This window comes from Conger conger, chromosome 4 (genome assembly GCF_963514075.1).
Source record: "Conger conger chromosome 4, fConCon1.1, whole genome shotgun sequence".
NCBI lineage: Eukaryota > Metazoa > Chordata > Actinopteri > Anguilliformes > Congridae > Conger > Conger conger.
In genome coordinates this window covers 68,998,429-69,018,264 of record NC_083763.1, presented here as the reverse complement: position 1 = coordinate 69,018,264, position 19,836 = coordinate 68,998,429, and the positions used below count along the sequence as shown (strand labels likewise).

Here is a 19,836-nt window from a genome sequence, read left to right as displayed (position 1 = left end):
AGGGGACTGTAATGAGGCTGTACTGGGTGACCCAGAGAGGGGACTGTAATGAGGCTGTACTGGGTGACCCAGAGAGGGGACTGTAATGAGGCTGTACTGGGTGACCCAGAGAGGGGACTGTAATGAGGCTGTACTGGTGACCCAGAGAGGGGACTGTAATGAGGGCTTACGGGTGACCCAGAGAGGGGACTGTAATGAGGCTGTACTGGGTGACCCAGAGAGGGGACTGTAATGAGGCTGTACGGGTGACCCGGAGAGGGGACTGTAATGAGGGCGTACGGGTGACCCAGAGAGGGGACTGTAATGAGGGCGTACGGGTGACCCAGAGAGGGGACTGTAATGAGGCTGTACTGGGTGACCCAGAGAGGGGACTGTAATGAGGGCGTACTGGGTGAACCAGAGAGGGGACTGTAATGAGGGCGTACGGGTGACCCAGAGAGGGGACTGTAATGAGGCTGTACTGGGTGACCCAGAGAGGGGACTGTAATGAGGCTGTACTGGGTGACCCAGAGAGGGGACTGTAATGAGGGCGTACTGGTGACCCAGAGAGGGGACTGTAATGAGGCTGTACTAGGTGACCCAGAGAGGGGACTGTAATGAGGCTGTACTAGGTGACCCAGAGAGGGGACTGTAATGAGGCTGTACTGGGTGACCCAGAGAGGGGACTGTAATGAGGGCGTACGGGTGACCCAGAGAGGGGACTGTAATGAGGGCGTACTGGTGACCCAGAGAGGGGACTGTAATGAGGGCGTACGGGTGACCCAGAGAGGGGACTGTAATGAGGGCGTACTGGTGACCCAGAGAGGGGACTGTAATGAGGGCATACGGGTGACCCAGAGAGGGGACTGTAATGAGGGCGTACGGGTGACCCAGAGAGGGGACTGTAATGAGGGCGTACGGGTGACCCAGAGAGGGGACTAATGAGGGCGTACGGGTGACCCAGAGAGGGGACTGTAATGAGGGCGTACGGGTGACCCAGAGAGGGGACTGTAATGAGGGCGTACGGGTGACCCAGAGAGGGGACTGTAATGAGGGCGTACTGGGTGACCCAGAGAGGGGACTGTAATGAGGGCGTACGGGTGACCCAGAGAGGGGACTAATGAGGGCGTACGGGTGACCCAGAGAGGGGACTGTAATGAGGGCGTACGGGTGACCCAGAGAGGGGACTGTAATGAGGGCGTATGGGTGACCCAGAGAGGGGACTGTAATGAGGGCGTACGGGTGACCCAGAGAGGGGACTGTAATGAGGGCGTACTGGTGACCCAGAGAGGGGACTAATGAGGGCGTACGGGTGACCCAGAGAGGGGACTGTAATGAGGGCGTACTGGTGACCCAGAGAGGGGACTGTAATGAGGGCGTACGGGTGACCCAGAGAGGGGACTGTAATGAGGCTGTACTGGGTGACCCAGAGAGGGGACTGTAATGAGGGCGTACGGGTGACCCAGAGAGGGGACTGTAATGAGGGCGTACGGGTGACCCAGAGAGGGGACTGTAATGAGGGCGTACGGGTGACCCAGAGAGGGGACTAATGAGGGCGTACGGGTGACCCAGAGAGGGGACTGTAATGAGGGCGTACGGGTGACCCAGAGAGGGGACTGTAATGAGGGCGTATGGGTGACCCAGAGAGGGGACTGTAATGAGGGCGTACGGGTGACCCAGAGAGGGGACTGTAATGAGGGCGTACTGGTGACCCAGAGAGGGGACTAATGAGGGCGTACGGGTGACCCAGAGAGGGGACTGTAATGAGGGCGTACTGGTGACCCAGAGAGGGGACTGTAATGAGGGCGTACGGGTGACCCAGAGAGGGGACTGTAATGAGGGCGTACTGGGTGACCCAGAGAGGGGACTGTAATGAGGGCGTACGGGTGACCCAGAGAGGGGACTGTAATGAGGGCGTACTGGTGACCCAGAGAGGGGACTGTAATGAGGGCGTACGGGTGACCCAGAGAGGGGACTAATGAGGGCGTACTGGTGACCCAGAGAGGGGACTGTAATGAGGGCGTACGGGTGACCCAGAGAGGGGACTGTAATGAGGGCGTACTGGGTGACCCAGAGAGGGGACTGTAATGAGGGCGTACTGGTGACCCAGAGAGGGGACTGTAATGAGGGCGTACGGGTGACCCAGAGAGGGGACTGTAATGAGGCTGTACTGGGTGACCCAGAGAGGGGACTGTAATGAGGGCGTACGGGTGACCCAGAGAGGGGACTGTAATGAGGCTGTACTGGGTGACCCAGAGAGGGGACTGTAATGAGGGCGTACGGGTGTCCCAGAGAGGGGACTGTAATGAGGGCGTACGGGTGACCCAGAGAGGCGACTGTAATGAGGGCGCACGGGTGACCCAGAGAGGGGACTGTAATGAGGCTGTACTGGGTGACCCAGAGAGGGGACTGTAATGAGGGCGTACGGGTGACCCAGAGAGGGGACTGTAATGAGGGCGTACGGGTGACCCAGAGAGGGGACTGTAATGAGGCTGTACTGGGTGACCCAGAGAGGGGACTGTAATGAGGGCGTACGGGTGACCCAGAGAGGGGACTGTAATGAGGGCGTACGGGTGTCCCAGAGAGGGGACTGTAATGAGGGCGTACGGGTGACCCAGAGAGGGGACTGTAATGAGGGCGTACGGGTGACCCAGAGAGGGGACTGTAATGAGGCTGTACTGGGTGACCCAGAGAGGGGACTGTAATGAGGGCGTACGGGTGACCCAGAGAGGGGACTGTAATGAGGGCGTACGGGTGACCCAGAGAGGGGACTGTAATGAGGGCGTACTGGTGACCCAGAGAGGGGACTGTAATGAGGCTGTACTGGGTGACCCAGAGAGAAGACTGTAATGAGGGCGTACTGGTGACCCAGAGAGGGGACTGTAATGAGGGCGTATGGGTGACCCAGAGAGGGGACTGTAATGAGGGCGTACGGGTGACCCAGAGAGGGGACTGTAATGAGGGCGTACGGGTGACCCAGAGAGGGGACTGTAATGAGGGCGTACTGGGTGACCCAGAGAGGGGACTGTAATGAGGGCGTACTGGGTGACCCAGAGAGGGGACTGTAATGAGGGCGTACGGGTGACCCAGAGAGGGGACTGTAATGAGGGCGTACGGGTGACCCAGAGAGGGGACTGTAATGAGGGCGTACTGGGTGTCCCAGAGAGGGGACTGTAATGAGGGCGTACGGGTGTCCCAGAGAGGGGACTGTAATGAGGGCGTACGGGTGACCCAGAGAGGGGACTGTAATGAGGGCGTACGGGTGACCCAGAGAGGGGACTAATGAGGCTGTACTGGGTGACCCAGAGAGGGGACTGTAATGAGGGCGTACGGGTGTCCCAGAGAGGGGACTGTAATGAGGGCGTACGGGTGACCCAGAGAGGGGACTGTAATGAGGGCGTACGGGTGACCCAGAGAGGGGACTAATGAGGCTGTACTGGGTGACCCAGAGAGGGGACTGTAATGAGGGCGTACGGGTGACCCGTAGGCGGTACGGTAAAAATGACTTGCCGGTTTCCAGCAGGCGTTTGTGCAGGACGGCCGGGGCGATGAAGGGCTCGTCTCTGCAGGACCTGATGACCGACCCCACCAGCTCAGAATTGGTCGCTAGGATGCGGGCGCTTTCTTCGCTCAGGTTCACCCCGGCCATGGACGCCACGTCGTTAATGTCGTCCTCCTCCCTGTCAAGAATTACGTCCAAACAAGAACCCTTTACATGATCAGAACCCTTAACATGATCAGACACACTGACATTTTTTTTTTTATAGAAAAAGGCAGAAGATGCACAAGCACAAACAATCCAGTGTAACTTTTCCCAACCGGAGAATAACTCAACAGTGGTCAAGGGAGGACACACAAATTAATCATGAAACACAATGCAGAGAAAAGCGCACAATTTTAGGGAATGAAATGGGATTTAAGGAAGCAAGTTGAATTATTCATTGCTTGGCAGTTGTATGCTCAGACGCTGTGTAATCTAGTCCGAACAGAGGGACTTTCACCATCACCTCTTCACTACTTCTTTTAATTACGGCGGAAGAGATTAATCCGGTACCTGAACGACGTGGGGGCCCCGTCCTTGAAGCAGTTTCTCTGGACAACAGACGGCTGCATAGTAATAATTTTCGACACCTGAATAGGGGATTGGTTTATAATTGTTCCTGTGGGTAAAACATAAAATAATATTATTAGTCTGTTTGCAGAGTCAAAGCATGAAAGGAAAAATATGAGCAGGGAGACAAAAGAAAGTCTATAAGACAGGGGAGCACATTAATAGAATTAGAAAACAGTGCTGCAGAACAGCTTCAAGCCAGAAGACACGTACAGTTATTTAAAACCTGTTCATTCTTTCAGGTTAGCAGGAGCACGCACAGGTTTATTTTAAAACTACCAAGTACATTTGAGTAAAAACAATCTCATAAATACCTAGTTTATCATTATGATTTCCATCGCCACAATTTCAGTTTGCGGTGGGGGAGAAGAAATGAGGACATATAGTTATAATGAACCCAAAACAAATCTCAACAACTTGATCCACTAGTAGTCAGCAGCATGCTGACAGTATGTGCGTGTCTATGAGTGTGTGCATGTTAAACTGTGTGCATGCATCTGAGCACACGTCGCAAGTGAGAATGAATGAGAGTGTGTGTGTGTGTGTGCGCGCGCGTGAGTGTGCGTGCGTGCGTGTAGACGTGCCTGTGTGTGTGTGTGTGTGTGTGTGTGTAGACGTGCCTGTGTAAAAGAGTGAATATAAGCGGGAGACAAAGTGAGTGGGTGAAAGAGGACAAGGAGAGTGAGATGGACAGAACACGAACATGTACGAGCACAAGATCTAATAATTCATCTACTGCATTTTCATCATTATTCCTGTGATCACAGCAGTGGAGAAGCAGCCCTGAGGACGTGTGTGTGTGTGTGTGTGCGTGTGTGCGTGTGTGTGTGCGTGTGCGTGTGTGTGTGTGTGTGTGTGTGTGCGTGTGTGTGTGTGCATGTGTGTGTGCGCATGTGTGTGCGCATGTGTGTCTGTGTGTGTGTGTGCGTGTGTGCGAGTGTGTGTGAGTGTGTGTGCGTGTGTGTGTGTGTGCGCATGTGTATGTGTGCGTGTGTGTGTGTGCGCATGTGTATGTGTGCGTGTGCGTCTGTGTGTGTGCATGTGTGTGTGCATGTGTGTGTGCATGTGTATGTGTGCGTGTGCGTCTGTGTGAGCGTCTGTGTGTGCGAGTGTGTGTGCGAGTGTGTGTGAGTGCGTGTGTGTGTGTGTGTGTGTGTGTGCGAGTGTGTGTGCGAGTGTGTGTGAGTGCGTGTGTGTGTGTGTGTGTGTGCGAGTGTGTGTGTGTGTGTGTGTGTGCGCCAGTGACCCCAGAGTACACAGCAATACTCTCCACACACAGCCTGCAGCAGTAATACACATTGGCTGGCAGAGAGCATATCCCCGGGCCCCTCTCCCTCTCTGCAGATGACCTCTGCCTGGGCCATTATTTTATGCATTAATGACGAGATGCATAAAGCGATGAGAATGCGCTGGGTCCCCAGGCAGACTGGGCCTGGTGATGGGCTCCACACAAAAAATAAACATATACAACGCCCCAGGAGCGCTGCTAATAACCAAAGTCACAAGCTGATCAAAAAAATAAATATATTTTCCCTCCATCTGATAACGAGCCGGTTCAGATGACTTTGTTTCAGGATTACCGAGTGACACTTTGAAAGTTACACAATGTTATTTCGAAAAGTTTTTGTAATCTTGTTTTAAGTCTCTTATCATTGTAGCTTTCTGCTTGCCTGGGCAGTATCAGAGTTTCATCTTTGCCGTTGCATTAAAGGCCCTGTACAATGATTTTATTCTTCATTTTGGGAGAATGAGCTACTTCCAAATGAACATTCAGGAAGGCTGTGAACTTCACCTCAAATCTGGGACTGAACATGGAAATGAAAAATATGTCTATAAAATAATGCCACCTTAACAAAGTAACAAACTTAACTAAACTTGCAGCAAACATTTGTGTTAATCTTGTGATCTGCAATGTGATCACTTTGTGATGTATGCCTATCCCAGCATACATTGGGCGAAAGGCAGGAATACACCCTGGACAGGTCGCCAGTACATCACTGGGCACACACACCATTCACTCACACACACACCTCCACAGGCCACTTGGCACCTCCCCCTCACCGAACTTCCACCTCAGGCTCACGACTACTGTCTGTTCTGGCTCCACGGTGGTGGAACGAACTCCCCGTTGAGATCAGAACTGTAGAATCGCTCCCCACCTTCAAGCGCAAACGGAAGACGCACCTCTTCAAGCCGCACCTCTCCCCTTCCCTCCCTACCTCCCTGTGAACCTTAATTGTTGTCTTTCTGTGATGTACTTTTTTGGGTATCGGTATTTGTAGTTGGCTAGGTAAGCAGTATTTGGCTAGTTAAGTTTTGCTTTGTTGTTTATTTGTTTGTTAAAAAAAATAAAAAATAAAAAATTCAAATAGGCCCTGGTCCTTATCTTTGTGTTGTACAGGTAGCAGTTGAAATTGTACTTCCCTCAAGGGTCTTTCAGCGCACTCATCCCTGGTTATGGGTATGCACTTTGTTGTACATCACTCTGAATAAGAGCGTCTGCCAAATGCCATTAACGTAATGCCATTAATGTAACAACTATCCTCAATGCTTTCAATAACGGCACGGCTGCTAAAGTGCTAGATGAAACGGCAGCAGGAAGTGGCACGGTTTCCAGAGGAGACTCACGCTAGTCTGCGCTCTCAAATCTACGGAGGACTGTCATTCTGCATTCAAAATTTGAAATTCAGAATGTGTATTTGCTGGTTTTATTTTAACCTTTGATGTGGAAGTGGAGCAAAAAACAAAAGGCAGGAGAAGCATGCCTCAGGACCATTACCACGGAGCACCTGGACAGGACCGCAACAGGCTGCTGCGCTCACCAACCCAAAGGATGGGCCGGCAGGCAAAACTCTCAGGCCGGAAACATGCCCCACGCGAATACGCCTTCAAGCTACGGGAAGTAAATTTCGCGCATCGTTGCGTTCCGCCTGAAGCGGCGGCCGAAATTCTTAACGCAACGCAAGCGCGTGCTGCAGTGTGGAGCATCTCAGCAAGGGGCACGATAGCAGGCGACAACAGGATGTCAGGATGCAATTTCTGCTTTTTTCTGTCCGCTTTGTCACAACCGTGGCTTTGCTCGCGCCCTTCAGGATGGATTTATTACCTTCAGAGGAACACAGGAACGCACACGGAATACGTACAACCGGGCCGTGCGTGTCGGCCTAACGCGGTCATCCCCGTAACATACGTACGCGGGGTACGTTTCAGGCCTTAGGCACGAGAGTTTGAGGTCTGAGCTACAGCCAGCTTCCACAGGTACAGGGGGCAGAATGACCAGTGAAGGGGCCAATAACCAGGAAGTGCTCACGGTGAGTGGGCAAAGGAACGGCAGCACGGTGGAACGTGGCCATGAACGGGGGTTCCAGAGATCGTCCAATCAGAACATCACGCATCATCGCCAACGGACCGACCAGCCAGCGGCACAATGGCTCGGAGTCTGCACCGTGGTCCAGATTCCTGCAGAAACTCGGAGCCCTCGCTCCATCGGAGAGAGTCGGCATTGCCCCATCCCGAGCAGTGTTCCCGCTCGTGCTCGAGGGCCAGGAGCCTTACCTGTGGCGCGGGAAGCAGACTGTATCGTGGTCACAAATTGCTTTGGCAGAGTCCTGTTCTGCGCGGACAGGGAGAAGTGTGACGGGCCTGACGTCAGGGCCTGCTTCATCACCACGCCCCGCGGCTGCTGAATCACCTGGAGGGGGACGAAGCAAATGAAGCTGCTCAGGGCCCTTCCACACCGTCTGCACAGATCCGACACTCTCACAGGAGCCATCCCACTACTCAGGCTCACAGACAGCAGGTCAATCAGTATAAGCTCACAGTACGGTAGATCTCGTGTGAATATGCATATAAAAAAGCACAGCCGTGACATTAAGAGTCCATCACCCTTTCAGCCATTCCAGGCAATTACCAGCCGGAAAATTAAAAGAAAATGCACATCAGATAAGGGACAAACATGAGAGACTTCCCAAACACAGCATATCCATGTCACGTTAATGCGTTAGCCCTCAGATCATTAAAGAGTCATAAATAAATAAAAAACAAACACATTGGAACAAAAGCAACCGACTGCACCCAATTAAGACACGTTACCGTTGCCATGAGCTGAAAGTATACGGTCGAATAAATATGCAGTCCTTCACCTTAACACCCCCCCCTACCCAACACGAAATGTGCTGACAAATTAAAGTGGCTTTCTTGTCATAGCAGTCAGTCACTCACCCAATCCTGGCTGGAGGAGAAGCCTCTAAATTAAGCACTTTACATTCACCATTATGTCTCTCTTAAGAGCCCACGGGGCCCGGGGCAGCCCCACGCGCCACAGAACAACTTTTCAAAGGGCTCCAGATTAAAGTCATTGAAGTTCCAACGGGGGTTTTGAAGCCGGGATCCCGTTAAGGATCAGCCCCCCAGCCACAATTGTGTCTTTGAGAATTCTCAACCGCAGCTCGATGATAAGCAGTAAGTTAGGGGCAAAAAATAATAATAAAATAATGGGGGGGGAAAAAAAACCCCACCACATTGGACCACCATTAGACACTTCCCGTACTTCATTTAATTGCGGTTTTAAATAGCTGTGAAATAAAGGCACTTGCTTAGAATGGCAAACATTCAATAGCACACACAGTTGATGAGAATTTCGGACATGCAACGGAAGGAGCAATTGGTTGCGTTGGGCATTAAGATCCTTGACAGATATATTCAGTTACGTCATGGCAGTAGAGCCAGCCACATTTCTATCCAATGGCTCTGAAGAGAAAAAATAGACCCAGTCAAACTAGATGCCCTCATATGCCCCATCACCATCTAGTGATAAAGTTAAGGTACTGTAACAATTCCGAGGGAGCAGTTCACCAAGCGATTCATACTTCATAACTGATATTAACCCCAACACTCAGGCTCACTGATATTTAACTTAACTGATATATACTGCTATTGTATTGTTGTACTCAGGGTATTCTAGCTGCTAACTGTGGTATGCTAGTTTGGAAGCTGATTGTATTCTTCAAGGGTCCCGATTATCTGTATGTTTACACTAGGACTCGGAACTGTACTGTCCTCTTCACACTTGTACTTGTGTTTGATCTGCACTTTGTTGTATGTCGCTCTGGATAAGAGCATCTGCTAAATGCCATGTAATGTAATGTAAAATTAAGATACCTGCTCGTGTAAGGTTCATTTTTAAGGCCGAGTTTACCTAAAAGCTAGATAGCATCTAGCACTGCATCAAGCCTGGTCTTGAAAATAGTCAGCGTTTCTGCCTCCACTAAATGGCATGGCAATCTGACCACTCGGGGTGAATACATACTCTCTAATAAATACTTCCTTTGTGAATTTCCATGTATGCCCCCTTGTTCTGATAACCAAACTCAACCTGAAGAATCTCTTGCAGTTACCAGAGTTACTTCTGCAACTCCAAACCTCTCGGATGTGTGTCTGTGTATAAAATGCCATTTCATTTTTTGGGGATTTCTGCGGAGTGTTAGGGAACCAATGGCACGTATGAGAAAACGAATCATGTAAAATAAATGAAAATAAATGAAAATCCTGTAACGGATATAAAGCTTGAAAGGAAGAGGGCGAAAAGGCGGTACGCACGCATCCTTGTGTCGAAAACGCTTTCAAATTGGGCATGTTCCACAAGATCGATGGGGACCAGCGGATTTAAATTAAATTACATTTTACCCAGGGCCAGTTCATCTTCACTGGGAAATTAAGACAAAGTGCTGAGAAAACCCGACAAAAATGAACTACACCAGAGCGCAGGTTTGCCAAGAGACAGAGTGTGCAAAATTATCCCCCCTCCTTCCTCCATGAAAAAAAGAAATCTGAAACAAAAAACAACAAATTACTTAAAACTAAATTACTATGTAAAACATTATTTCAAAACGGCAAATATCAGAGTACGCAGCGTACAGGTATTACAGCCTGAGTGGGAGCTGAATAGGAGCGTGTGGGTGTTGGGAGTGTATCGCAGAGGAGGCGAGATGGAGCAGAAGTTTAGCGCTAACTGGTCCTGTGAATATGAACTGGGTAAGCCCTAGAGAGGGTTCTTCTGTAGACCCGCTCAAACAGCAGCCCTGCTGCAGTTACACTTCACACAAAGATGAAAGTTAAAAGCATAAAAGTAGAAAGAAACAAAACAAACAAGAAAGAAAAAACAACTCTGCATTAAATAACCAGCCCCCCCCCTCCACTGCCCAACTTCTTACAAGAGATTATAAATTCAGTTTCCATTCCTTCTCAATTCACGGCAAGCCCTGCAGGGCTGCGCCCTCCAACCGGTTTAGGGCCACATATCTATCTCAAAAAGGCCGCTTCAAGCAAGACAAAGTAACTGAAAGTAAAAGAAATGGAATTTGTTTATACACAGACGTTTAAATGTGTGACAGAATTATTCAAGTGTCCACCCACTCCTCCCCCATGACACAAACACAAAGAGCAATAAGTATTAAGAGACCCAGCAGCAAAATGACTGAAGCGACAGAAAAAGAAATCACATTCTTAAAGTTTTCAATGACCAGTAAGGGCCAGAAACGACCCCTGACCTCAGAAGCGGGCGGAGTCTCGGGGAGGCAGGGGCTCACCAGGTGGGAGGAGCTGGGCGTTTGGGCGGGTCTGCGGGCCAGGGCGGTGACCAGACCGGGCTGCGTGGGCCGGCTGAGGCCGGGGAGCGCGGCGGGGGCCGCTTTGGCCCCCTGCGGAGGGGCCGGCGGGGGTTTGGGCAGACCGCATTGCTCTATGAAGAGCTGTGAGTTTGGGGTGAGCTGACGCACAGCAGGGAGGCTCCTCTGGAGAGAGATGAGACGGAGACGGAGACGGAGGAGGAGGTACAGAGATGCAGAAGAGGATCAGTTCTAAAGGTCCCCAAAGTCCCTTTCGGCACTCCCCAAATTAATAAATAAATATATACCCCAAGAACAAACATTCTGAACTTTGGAAAGTATTGGACACAGAACGCAGTAACGAATGCGACTGATTGGACGGGGAGGTTTTTCGCGAAACCCACAAAGGGCGAGGCTGCCAGGCGCCGTCAATCAACGTGTGAAACAATTAAGCCTTTCGCACTCCACAGAGAAACACTACAGCAGAGGCTCAAATCTGTGAGTCACACAGAAGCCAATACCTTTAGGTTCAAATATGAGTAATTAATGTCTCATTCCCCCCCCCAAAAAAATTTGTAATAGCCAAAAGCATTGAAATATTACTGCTGTACAACATTCCAAAGTGTATGAAAAAGCTGCACATTTACAATTTTTTCCATTAAATCTAAATTTGTTTAGAAATCATATTTTAATTCCAGAAATTAGATTTATATAGCCTAGGGAGCCGACAGATACCTTCAGAAAAGGGACAAGATAAGGCTGAGGTGAGGACTTGAGCTCAGTGTACAAGCGGTCCGTGAATTCTTCCGCTTCAATCTTTCCGTCCTTTTAAGAACAATGCACAACAAGGGGTTTATGCAACAAAGTCACAAGACAATAAGCGCTAACAGCAAACAACGATCAACGTAAAAGCAAAATGAAAATGAAATGAAAGACTCTGGAAATGTAATATTTAAAAAAGATATTACATGGTTTATATGCAAAGTATATATTTTACATTATTCATCTCACCAGCAGACTCTTCACCAACTCCTTGACATTTTTCGCCATTTCAGCAGAATGAGTACCACCGGAGGCCAGCTTAATTAACGTCACCAGGAAATTCTTACACTTCTTTACATTTTCCAAAGTTTCCTGAGGAAAAAAGTTTTTTTATTTTTTTATTATGAGAGCAAGAGACCCAACATTCAGCTACCGTATTTGTAGCACGCAAGCTAAATTTGACGCCACCATTATGGCTCACGGTGAACAGATTTTCAGGAAACACGCATAAAACCCTTCTACACTTTGAAATAAGGACCATCTGTTACAGTGGCACTATGAAGATGACTGAGAGAAAGATGCACTTTGAGGACACTAAATATTGTACATTTTGAGTGATATTAAATCTGAGCTGCAAGCTGCATTCTAGAAAAAAGAAATTGATGTACAGTTCTAAAAATAGAAAAGAACCTGTTACAGATCACTGTTAATATGGCTGCTGATTGGATGACTGTGTTCGGAGCAACAGACACAAACAATACATCTATTTTTTTTGACTCAAGTATTCTGCTGCTGTAGCCCGTCCCCTTAAGAGGTTTGCCGCATTACGTGTGCAGAGATGCTCTTCTGCACACCACTGTTGTAATGTGTGGTTACTTGCATTACTATCACCTTCGATAGTAGGTGGACTGGCACCTTAACAAGGGAGCGTACAAGAGTCATGTGATCAATCCGCCAATCAAAGGCAGGCTTACTGCAGAGATGGTAGTGGTGGATGTGGCCTTGGGTGCCTCTGCTTTGGCAGGGGAGACTGAAGACACTGTTGTTATCACTGCAGACACAGCTGGCCGGACAGCCTGACCTACAGTGGTGGAAACGGCACCTCCTGTGGCCTACGAGGGGAAAAAAAGAGATGAAGATGAGACTTCAAAATGCTGTGCGACAGTAACTACGGAAACCATCAGTTATTTGAGGGTAGGTCACAGGTTTGAATTGATCTTGCCACTCAGACAAGTCAGTGTTGTATCTTTCCGTGCAGAACACCAACTCTTGAGGTGTTTTTCCAAACGTATCTGTAACATTGTGTTTGTGAATCAAATAAATCAATTAATCAAATACAATGAAGGATCTAAAAGCTCACCTGATGTTATTATCAAAGAAACGGGATGGCCTACCATTTCACATTGATTTAATCTAGTCTTTCACCTGTAAAATCTGATTTCAGAGTGATTTTTAAGAACCACCAATACAATCACAGATAGGTTTAGAAAAGCAACTTGAGGCAATCAGAAATCAGGAAGATACAAACACTGACTTGTCTGTGTTGAGTGACAAGATCAATTCAAACCTTCGACCCACCCACAAACAAGTTGCACATCAGAATCCAGAACAGCTCACCACACCTTAAAAAACAAAAAACAAAAAAAAAAAACGATTCTAATCTGTTGAACCCTGAGGTATTGACAGTTCTGACAAGAAAGATTAAGAATTTTTAGCCTGCTTATCAGGGATGTAAGTTCAAATATTATGTCCAACCTTTAAAACGGTCATCTTTTGGAAAGAGGTCACTGGCTTGCCGCTTGCGGGGGGTGGTGGCACCTTTATCACAGGTGTAACCTCAGCATTTCTAATAACCGCTGTTGCCTACAGACAGGAAGAGAAAACAAGCAATTATTTTCCACTGAAATTAGAAAGTCACTGGACAGTTGCAATATTTACAAATTGCCTTTATACTAGCCCGGCGCCTGTTCCAACATCGTTTAGTGCTTCACATCCCCAAAAATCATTACAATCATAACAGCAATTAAAATGACAGGCCCACATACAATCAGCGGTTACTCCAGCCAAGCAAAGGCATCATTTATAACTCCCCACGGCGAGTACCAGCATACACCAGGGCAGCGCCAAATGCGCACGGGGCTTCTGAGAATCTCCTGGGGGCTGCAGCCGAAACGCACCTGACTGGCACCCGGGGTGGCCGGGGCCCTGGCTCCAGCGTTCACCCGGGGGATGATGCCCTGGGCCTGGGCCTGAGCAAGGGCCTGCTGGGAGACCAGCATCAGCTGCCCGCTGTCACTCCGGATGAGCACCATGCCTGCGCGGAGAGCAGCACCGACAGCAGCTCAGAGAGCGTTACATCACACAGGGGGAGGAGCAATTACAGTAGGCACACTGCCTAGTGCTTTCGCCAATCCTAAAAGTACTACATACCATTTTAAATTAAACGGAACATTCACAGCTCCATCTACAAATGACATACAGTAGAGTTTCTTTATGTAGTGGAACAACTCCTATTGGTGGGGGGGGGGGGGGGGGGTGTAGCAGTTCTGCAGCACACATTGTACCAGCCTCTGCAAAAGTACACTTTAAATACAGAGTGCATGTATGCAAAAGAACTAATGCACACAGAACACACAACATAACCAGAAGGGGCTACTGCAGAATTCTAGTTAAGGACTGGTACAGTTTGACCGCAGAACTGCTACAGAAGAGAGAATGGACTTACCTTGTGGGATCTGGAAATTAGCTGGCAGCTGCACAGAAGTAGTCTGGGGTGTCCGTGGTGCTCCGTTTGGCTGAGGTGTGGACGGCCTAGGCAAAGCAATGACAGTCCCTTTCCCTGGTGTCTGGGTAATAGTGGCCACTCTGGTCACCTTTGGTGTTTGCGGAGCAGTCACCGCGGCTACCCCAGCTTGGGCAGACGGTGCCAAGCTCACCTCAACCTTGGCTTGGCCACAAGTGCTGGGCAGAGTACTAACACACGTCGGCGAAGAACTCACTTGGATAACGTTATTAGCCGCCACGACTGGTGAGCTCGTTCCAGTCTGCCCCGCGTTCATTATGATCTTAGGCACTGGGTTGCTTACAGCCGACTGCACGGTGCTTGAGCCGTTTGTAATGTGTGCACTCATCACGACAGGAGCCACAGCAGTTTTCGGTGTTGAAAGTGAAAGCGCCGCAGAAATGGGAGTTTTTGACACAATCACCGGCGGGTTGCAATTGTTGGGCGTCAGCGTTTGGTTGTTACTGTTTTGTACCGCATGGGACTCCGCTCTCAATGGGGTTACAATTAGCTGTCCATTTGAAACTACCTTTTCGCAATTCGAGGCAGGGACTCCTGTAGCTTCAGCTTGCGTCTCGACAAGTCTATCTGGTTTCATTGCGTTGGCATCATCACTGCCGTTCAACCTGTGCAACGAGTTTAGGGAAACATCTGCCGCTCCGCCGTTGACAAGCTGCGTTTTCCACGTCTCTTCAGATTTAATTTGTTTAACTTCCAAATTGATAGAGGTTTCAAGTGCAGGCATTTTAATAGGCGTTGGCGTTAGTGGGTTTAGTTTGCAAATGCCTTATGAGTGCCACCTTAACATTTCTAACTCGCATGACCGTTTCTTGTATCTGAAAAAACAAAAGGTAATTTCAGGGTAGAGTTAAAACATGACCCTGCTGCTGGCTAAGCTAGCGAAGTGAAGCGTGGACTGGCAAGCCTACAGATAGCTAGCTAAACACTAATATAACTTACTCGTCACATTCTAACACTCGACCTATTTGGCCGTGTCACAACAGAGACGATACACCATACTCAAACTATTGTTTTAGCTAGCTCTGGTTGCTTTCCTTCATTTAACGACCTAAAGTAAATGGCTTGCTAGGCAAAGCCTGTACGCACGTGACTACGCGCTATCCAGCTAGTGAGCTAGCTGCCTATAACACATAGCCAAGCTAGCTGACAAAGTTTAACCGGCCAACTAACAAGTAACAAAGCAATACAGATACGTATGTTAACCGTGCAATACAAACTTAAATACAAAAACACACAAAAATCAAGCACATACATTTACAGAACTTTACCTCCTAAAAAGTAACCATCAGCCGCATGACGGCAGTCACAGCCATGTTTATATAGCCATGTGGAAGCTGCGCAGTCTCGTAGTTGCACCCAGTGACACACCTTGGAATATCCACTGGTAGCTAGCGCCGATTGGCCGCTCCGACATGATACAGTACCCGCGGAATTACGTCAGTGTTCAATGACAAAACTCAATTTTCTTCGCTTTACACATGGTGGTGACGAAGTTGAGAAATGTCACCTAAATGGCGCTGTCCCACCTACTATGGCTTATGTGCGGTCTGTGAATCTCACGCGCGCTTCTGCGCTATACAACATATAGTGCATGCGAAATTATACCTCATCGCTTTGATTATACACATCAGAACATATTTTAAATTAAACCGGCCCGACCAATGCTTTTATGACTGTTCGTTACGATCAGCGTAGTGTGTTCTATATGCAATGACAGGTCAAGGCGGGAAAGAATTGCAAGAAATAAAAACTCTTCATTGCATGTTGTCAAACGCATCAAGGAAATTTCAGCGCACATAGGGTCCATTAAGTTATGTGCATGCTGGAAATTACATTCACTTTACGAATAAAGCAAGTAGGCTCTCCTCAGGAAGTACCTGCCAGTCTGGTTTAAGCGAAGTGTGACAGATGTGGTTTCCCCCTGGGTTCTTTCTGACCTGCGTTATTTCTGAATTCAACCCTATCCTAACATCAGGTCGATCAGAAAACAAGCAGAAATGACAGAAGCTTACCTTTTCATGGAGAATTTGAGAGCTTTTTGTCAGAAAAGTGAAGTAAAAAAAAAAAAAAAAAAAAATTGTTTTTTACCTTCTAGTTAGAACAATTAAATAAGAATGGCAATCAAATGTCCCAAAGAGCTGTAGAAACACATTAGCTATAGCAAATATATACATGTGTAACTTTCACTCATTTTGATACATAAATATTTGGTAGATACCCAACATTCACATTAATTGTGTACAAAAAGAAAGTAAATGACACAAACAAAGCTTATACAAACCAAAAGATGTTTATTGAGATGTTTTTCTTATAAATTGCATTTTTTTTGTAGTGTTCAACAGGGGGAGGGTGTCAGTTCATATTCGAGGCTAACGGAACAACATGCAGCTGACAAAAACAATAGAGCTACTTGACCTTTTCATAGATTATCGAACAAAAAACAAAACAAAAAAAAAAAACACTGTGAAAGGCTTGGTATGACATCTTCAGCCGAAACTAAGTGCTGTTATCCACCTACACACCAACAAGTTTCAGTTTTAGTCACTGCCAGTTTTATGTGGCTTTCTTCTGCTTCTTCTTCTCAGCCTCCTCCTCTTTCTCTTTCTCTATTTCCGCCACCAGTGTCTCAATTTCTTTCGACTCCAAAATCTAAAATGAAGACGAGAGAGGAAAAACAGACCACATTCAAATTGCATAATGCTGTGTGCACTGCGCTTTCTTAGATTCAATATGAACCAAAACATACTGTATCTGAAGGTATTTCTGTCACATGCATATTGATGAAATATAAACATTTGAAATAACTGCAGCTTTTTTGCCACAAAGCTTGGGGATCATATCTCCAAGCAGAGAAAATTACAGCACTAAAAAACTAACACACAACGAAATGCATGTTAGGGAGAATACAGGAATGGTCTTGAAACGCATGTGTAATATTACCAGACATAAAACAAGACTATGAACAGTTATGGGTGTGACATCCAAGAAGAAAACTGGAAAAAATAAAATAAAATCTGCACTATTCATGGTTAGAGAATGAAAATGATCCAGAGAGAATGCTCTACCTTCAATGGCTGAGTCCTTCTGATGACGGCAAGCTCAATGTTCTTCCCCCCAGACTGCACAACCTGTAAACAAGCGGTCATATGGTTTGCCTCACAGTGAAAATGGCAAGGCTCAGCAAATATACCACAATATCTGCAGAAGGTGTAGTTCTTGCCAAAACAAGTTAAATGGACCAATTCAGTTGTGAAAGCCGAGAACTGCATTGTGCCTCTGCAGCCTAATCATGCAACTCGTATGATTTTTGAGCAGGTACTTAGGTTGTACTGTGAGACTACTGAATGGAGTTTAACACTGCCTGGACAGAAAAATCAGCAAGTAGTAAGACAGAAATCTGTGAAAAGTGTAAAAAGTCAAGGGGCAACAGAACAGACTCCAGAACATCATGGGCCTTCATAAGAGCAGCTTTCCTTACCTCGAGCAAAGCTTTGATTGCAAGCTTGATTGCATCATTGTCACTTGCAAGAGCGTCATCTGTGTAGTTCTTTTCCAAAAATTCTCTCACCGTCTTTGCACTGCGACCGATTGCATTTGCCTGAAAGCGACAAAATCAAAACATTGGAAAAGTATTTATATCAGTAGAAAGACAACATGTTTTCTGGTCAGTAGCGAAAAAAGCTGTGGAAAATCTAAATACTACGATTGTATGATTTCTCTCCTATTCCTATTACTGAGTATATACTTCTAAAACAAACTTTTCCAATCACAGTGCCAGTACACGTCCATTAGGACATGAATAATATGGATGAAGAATTAAAACAAAACTAACAAAGACACACACCTTCCATGCATGGTATGTTCCTGAGGGGTCTGTCTGGTAGAGCCTGGGAGTTCCGTCGTCGTCAAAACCCACGATCAGCGCAGAGATGCCGAACGGTCTGCGTCCGTTGCTCTGAGTGTATCTCTGCGGCAGAGACAAAGGGAAGCCTTCATTTCTACACTAGCGTTTATTTCAACGTTTAGTATGTTCCTGCAAAGCTTGCCTGGAAGACAAGGCTGCAAGCTAGTAAATCTGGGTATCATGTCTCATGTCAGAAACTAGACACAAAACTCAAGCTCATCAGCAATAATAAGCAAGAGAAACAATACTAGGCCAGAGCTAAAAACGGTGGACGATATATCTTTGATATAAACTTTGATTTGAAGATATAGTTTCCAAATAAAATAAGATTTTAGAAGTGTCAGGTGTTTACCTGTTTTAGGGTTGCGATGTAGCGTGTGATGTACTCGACAGTAACGGGATCCTCCACGGTCAGCCTGTGGCTCTGGCACTCTACTCTGGCTCTGTTGATCACAATACGAGCATCTGCTGTCAATCCTGGGGAAGGAGAAACAGAAACACGCCACTCAGACTTTGTACAGTCCCTCTGAAAACAATCAACATTTCAATGCAAATTGCAATGGTAGAAAAGATGAGGGCTTTTTTTTTTTTTTTTTCTGTTGGCCATTTTGTAAAGTTAAGCAAGACCGTTATTTAGAGGTTCAGGTCATTTAATTTGGCCATTTACACACATGGTTAACTTAAAATTATTAAAGAGAGAGCAACAAAGTCAAAGCAACATGCACTGTCAACCACCTTTGAGCAAGGCCCTTAAACCCTCATCACTCCAGGTCGGAGTGGCCCCTGCTTAGTCAAATCAACTGTAAGTCGTTTTGGATAAAAGCAACAGTAATGTAATGATTCGAACTCTGAAGAAACACAATTATAGTGTGGTCCAAACTAGTAACATATGTCCCTGTATTACTCTGTCCAAAAAAATGTGAAAACATAAAATATTCAGTAAGTTAACGTATATTTATACCATACCAGCGAAGGCCATGCAGACGTGTTCATCCAGTGCACAGATCTTTCGCACGGTTCGTTCTTCTTGTAGCTTTGCAACGGATTTCTTCTCAACACCAAGAACTACAATATCTTTACCCCGGATACCAACCTGGGGGAAGGATCAATCAGATACAGTTAAGATATGAACCTAAACTCTAGCTAGCATTGATAAGCTTACTAAACATATATATGAAGCTGCACTTGATCAAAAGTCACAGCGGTCTGTATACTGGCAGTCCCGAGCATGGCTCCTTTTGTTAGCTATATGGCTAATAACATGCGAAGTCATGGTTAGTTGCTAGGGATGTCTCTCTGGCTAAGGGAAATCTAAACAAGGCAAATACCGTGCAGTGGAACTTGTTACTTTACAACCAGATATAATCGACTAAATTAACACTAAGTCAAAAACAATATTCGCGAAGATTAGCTAGCTGTGTGGGTAATTAAGTTAACCAACTTAGCTAGCTACAGCAAGCAAGTAGCTAATGTTAGCCAACACTGGAGCAAAAGCCAGGTACCCAAGTTGCAACAAACTCACAGCAGTGGAGCCTTTCTTGACGGCCTCTTGGGCATATTCAACTTGGAAGAGATGGCCGTCCGGGGAAAAGACTGTAATAGCTCTGTCATATCTTGCTGCCATCCTAGATCCAAAATGCCCTGCAAAGGTACGAAAATGAATTCATAGAAA

At 47.1% G+C, this 19,836-nt stretch overlaps 2 protein-coding genes across 3 annotated transcripts in view; both read right to left on the bottom strand.

The window, feature by feature from the left end:
- LOC133127618 (transcription initiation factor TFIID subunit 4-like) overlaps positions 1-15,642 on the bottom strand; it is a 49,941-nt gene extending 34,299 nt beyond the window's left edge. The window contains exons 1-11 of one of the 2 annotated variants that reach the window (XM_061240634.1): positions 15,529-15,642; positions 14,183-15,075; positions 13,635-13,771; positions 13,213-13,320; positions 12,432-12,569; positions 11,707-11,829; positions 11,431-11,520; positions 10,678-10,881; positions 7,646-7,781; positions 4,034-4,139; positions 3,486-3,659 (exon numbers count right to left, since the gene is read on the bottom strand). In XM_061240634.1, coding sequence (XP_061096618.1) covers positions 3,486-3,659; positions 4,034-4,139; positions 7,646-7,781; positions 10,678-10,881; positions 11,431-11,520; positions 11,707-11,829; positions 12,432-12,569; positions 13,213-13,320; positions 13,635-13,771; positions 14,183-14,984 — 2,018 coding nt within the window. In that variant the 5' untranslated portion in view covers positions 14,985-15,075; positions 15,529-15,642. Of the gene's footprint in view, positions 1-3,485; positions 3,660-4,033; positions 4,140-7,645; positions 7,782-10,677; positions 10,882-11,430; positions 11,521-11,706; positions 11,830-12,431; positions 12,570-13,212; positions 13,321-13,634; positions 13,772-14,182; positions 15,076-15,512 lie in introns of both variants that reach the window. The other variant, XM_061240635.1, reaches the window with a different exon arrangement.
- Positions 15,643-16,531: 889 nt separating this feature from the next.
- LOC133126822 (proteasome subunit alpha type-7) lies at positions 16,532-19,836 on the bottom strand. Its single transcript, XM_061239221.1, has 7 exons — positions 19,687-19,836; positions 19,131-19,257; positions 18,517-18,641; positions 18,105-18,227; positions 17,739-17,858; positions 17,326-17,388; positions 16,532-16,909 (listed from the first exon to the last, which is right to left on the bottom strand). Exons 1-7 carry the CDS (start codon positions 19,786-19,788, stop codon positions 16,814-16,816), a joined length of 756 nt encoding a protein of 251 aa, XP_061095205.1. The 5' UTR covers positions 19,789-19,836; the 3' UTR covers positions 16,532-16,813.

Bases quoted from the DNA above. Each gene is read 5' to 3' on its own strand.
- LOC133126822 (XM_061239221.1), bottom strand. From the start codon at position 19,788: ATGGCAGCAAGATATGACAGAGCTATTACAGTCTTTTCCCCGGACGGC. The intron at 18,642-19,130 runs GTATGGTATAAA...CTCCTTCCCCAG, and splicing joins CGTCTGCATGGCCTTCGCTG to GATTGACAGCAGATGCTCGT. The intron at 17,389-17,738 runs GTAAGGAAAGCT...GCTTGTTTACAG, and splicing joins CAATCAAAGCTTTGCTCGAG to GTTGTGCAGTCTGGGGGGAA.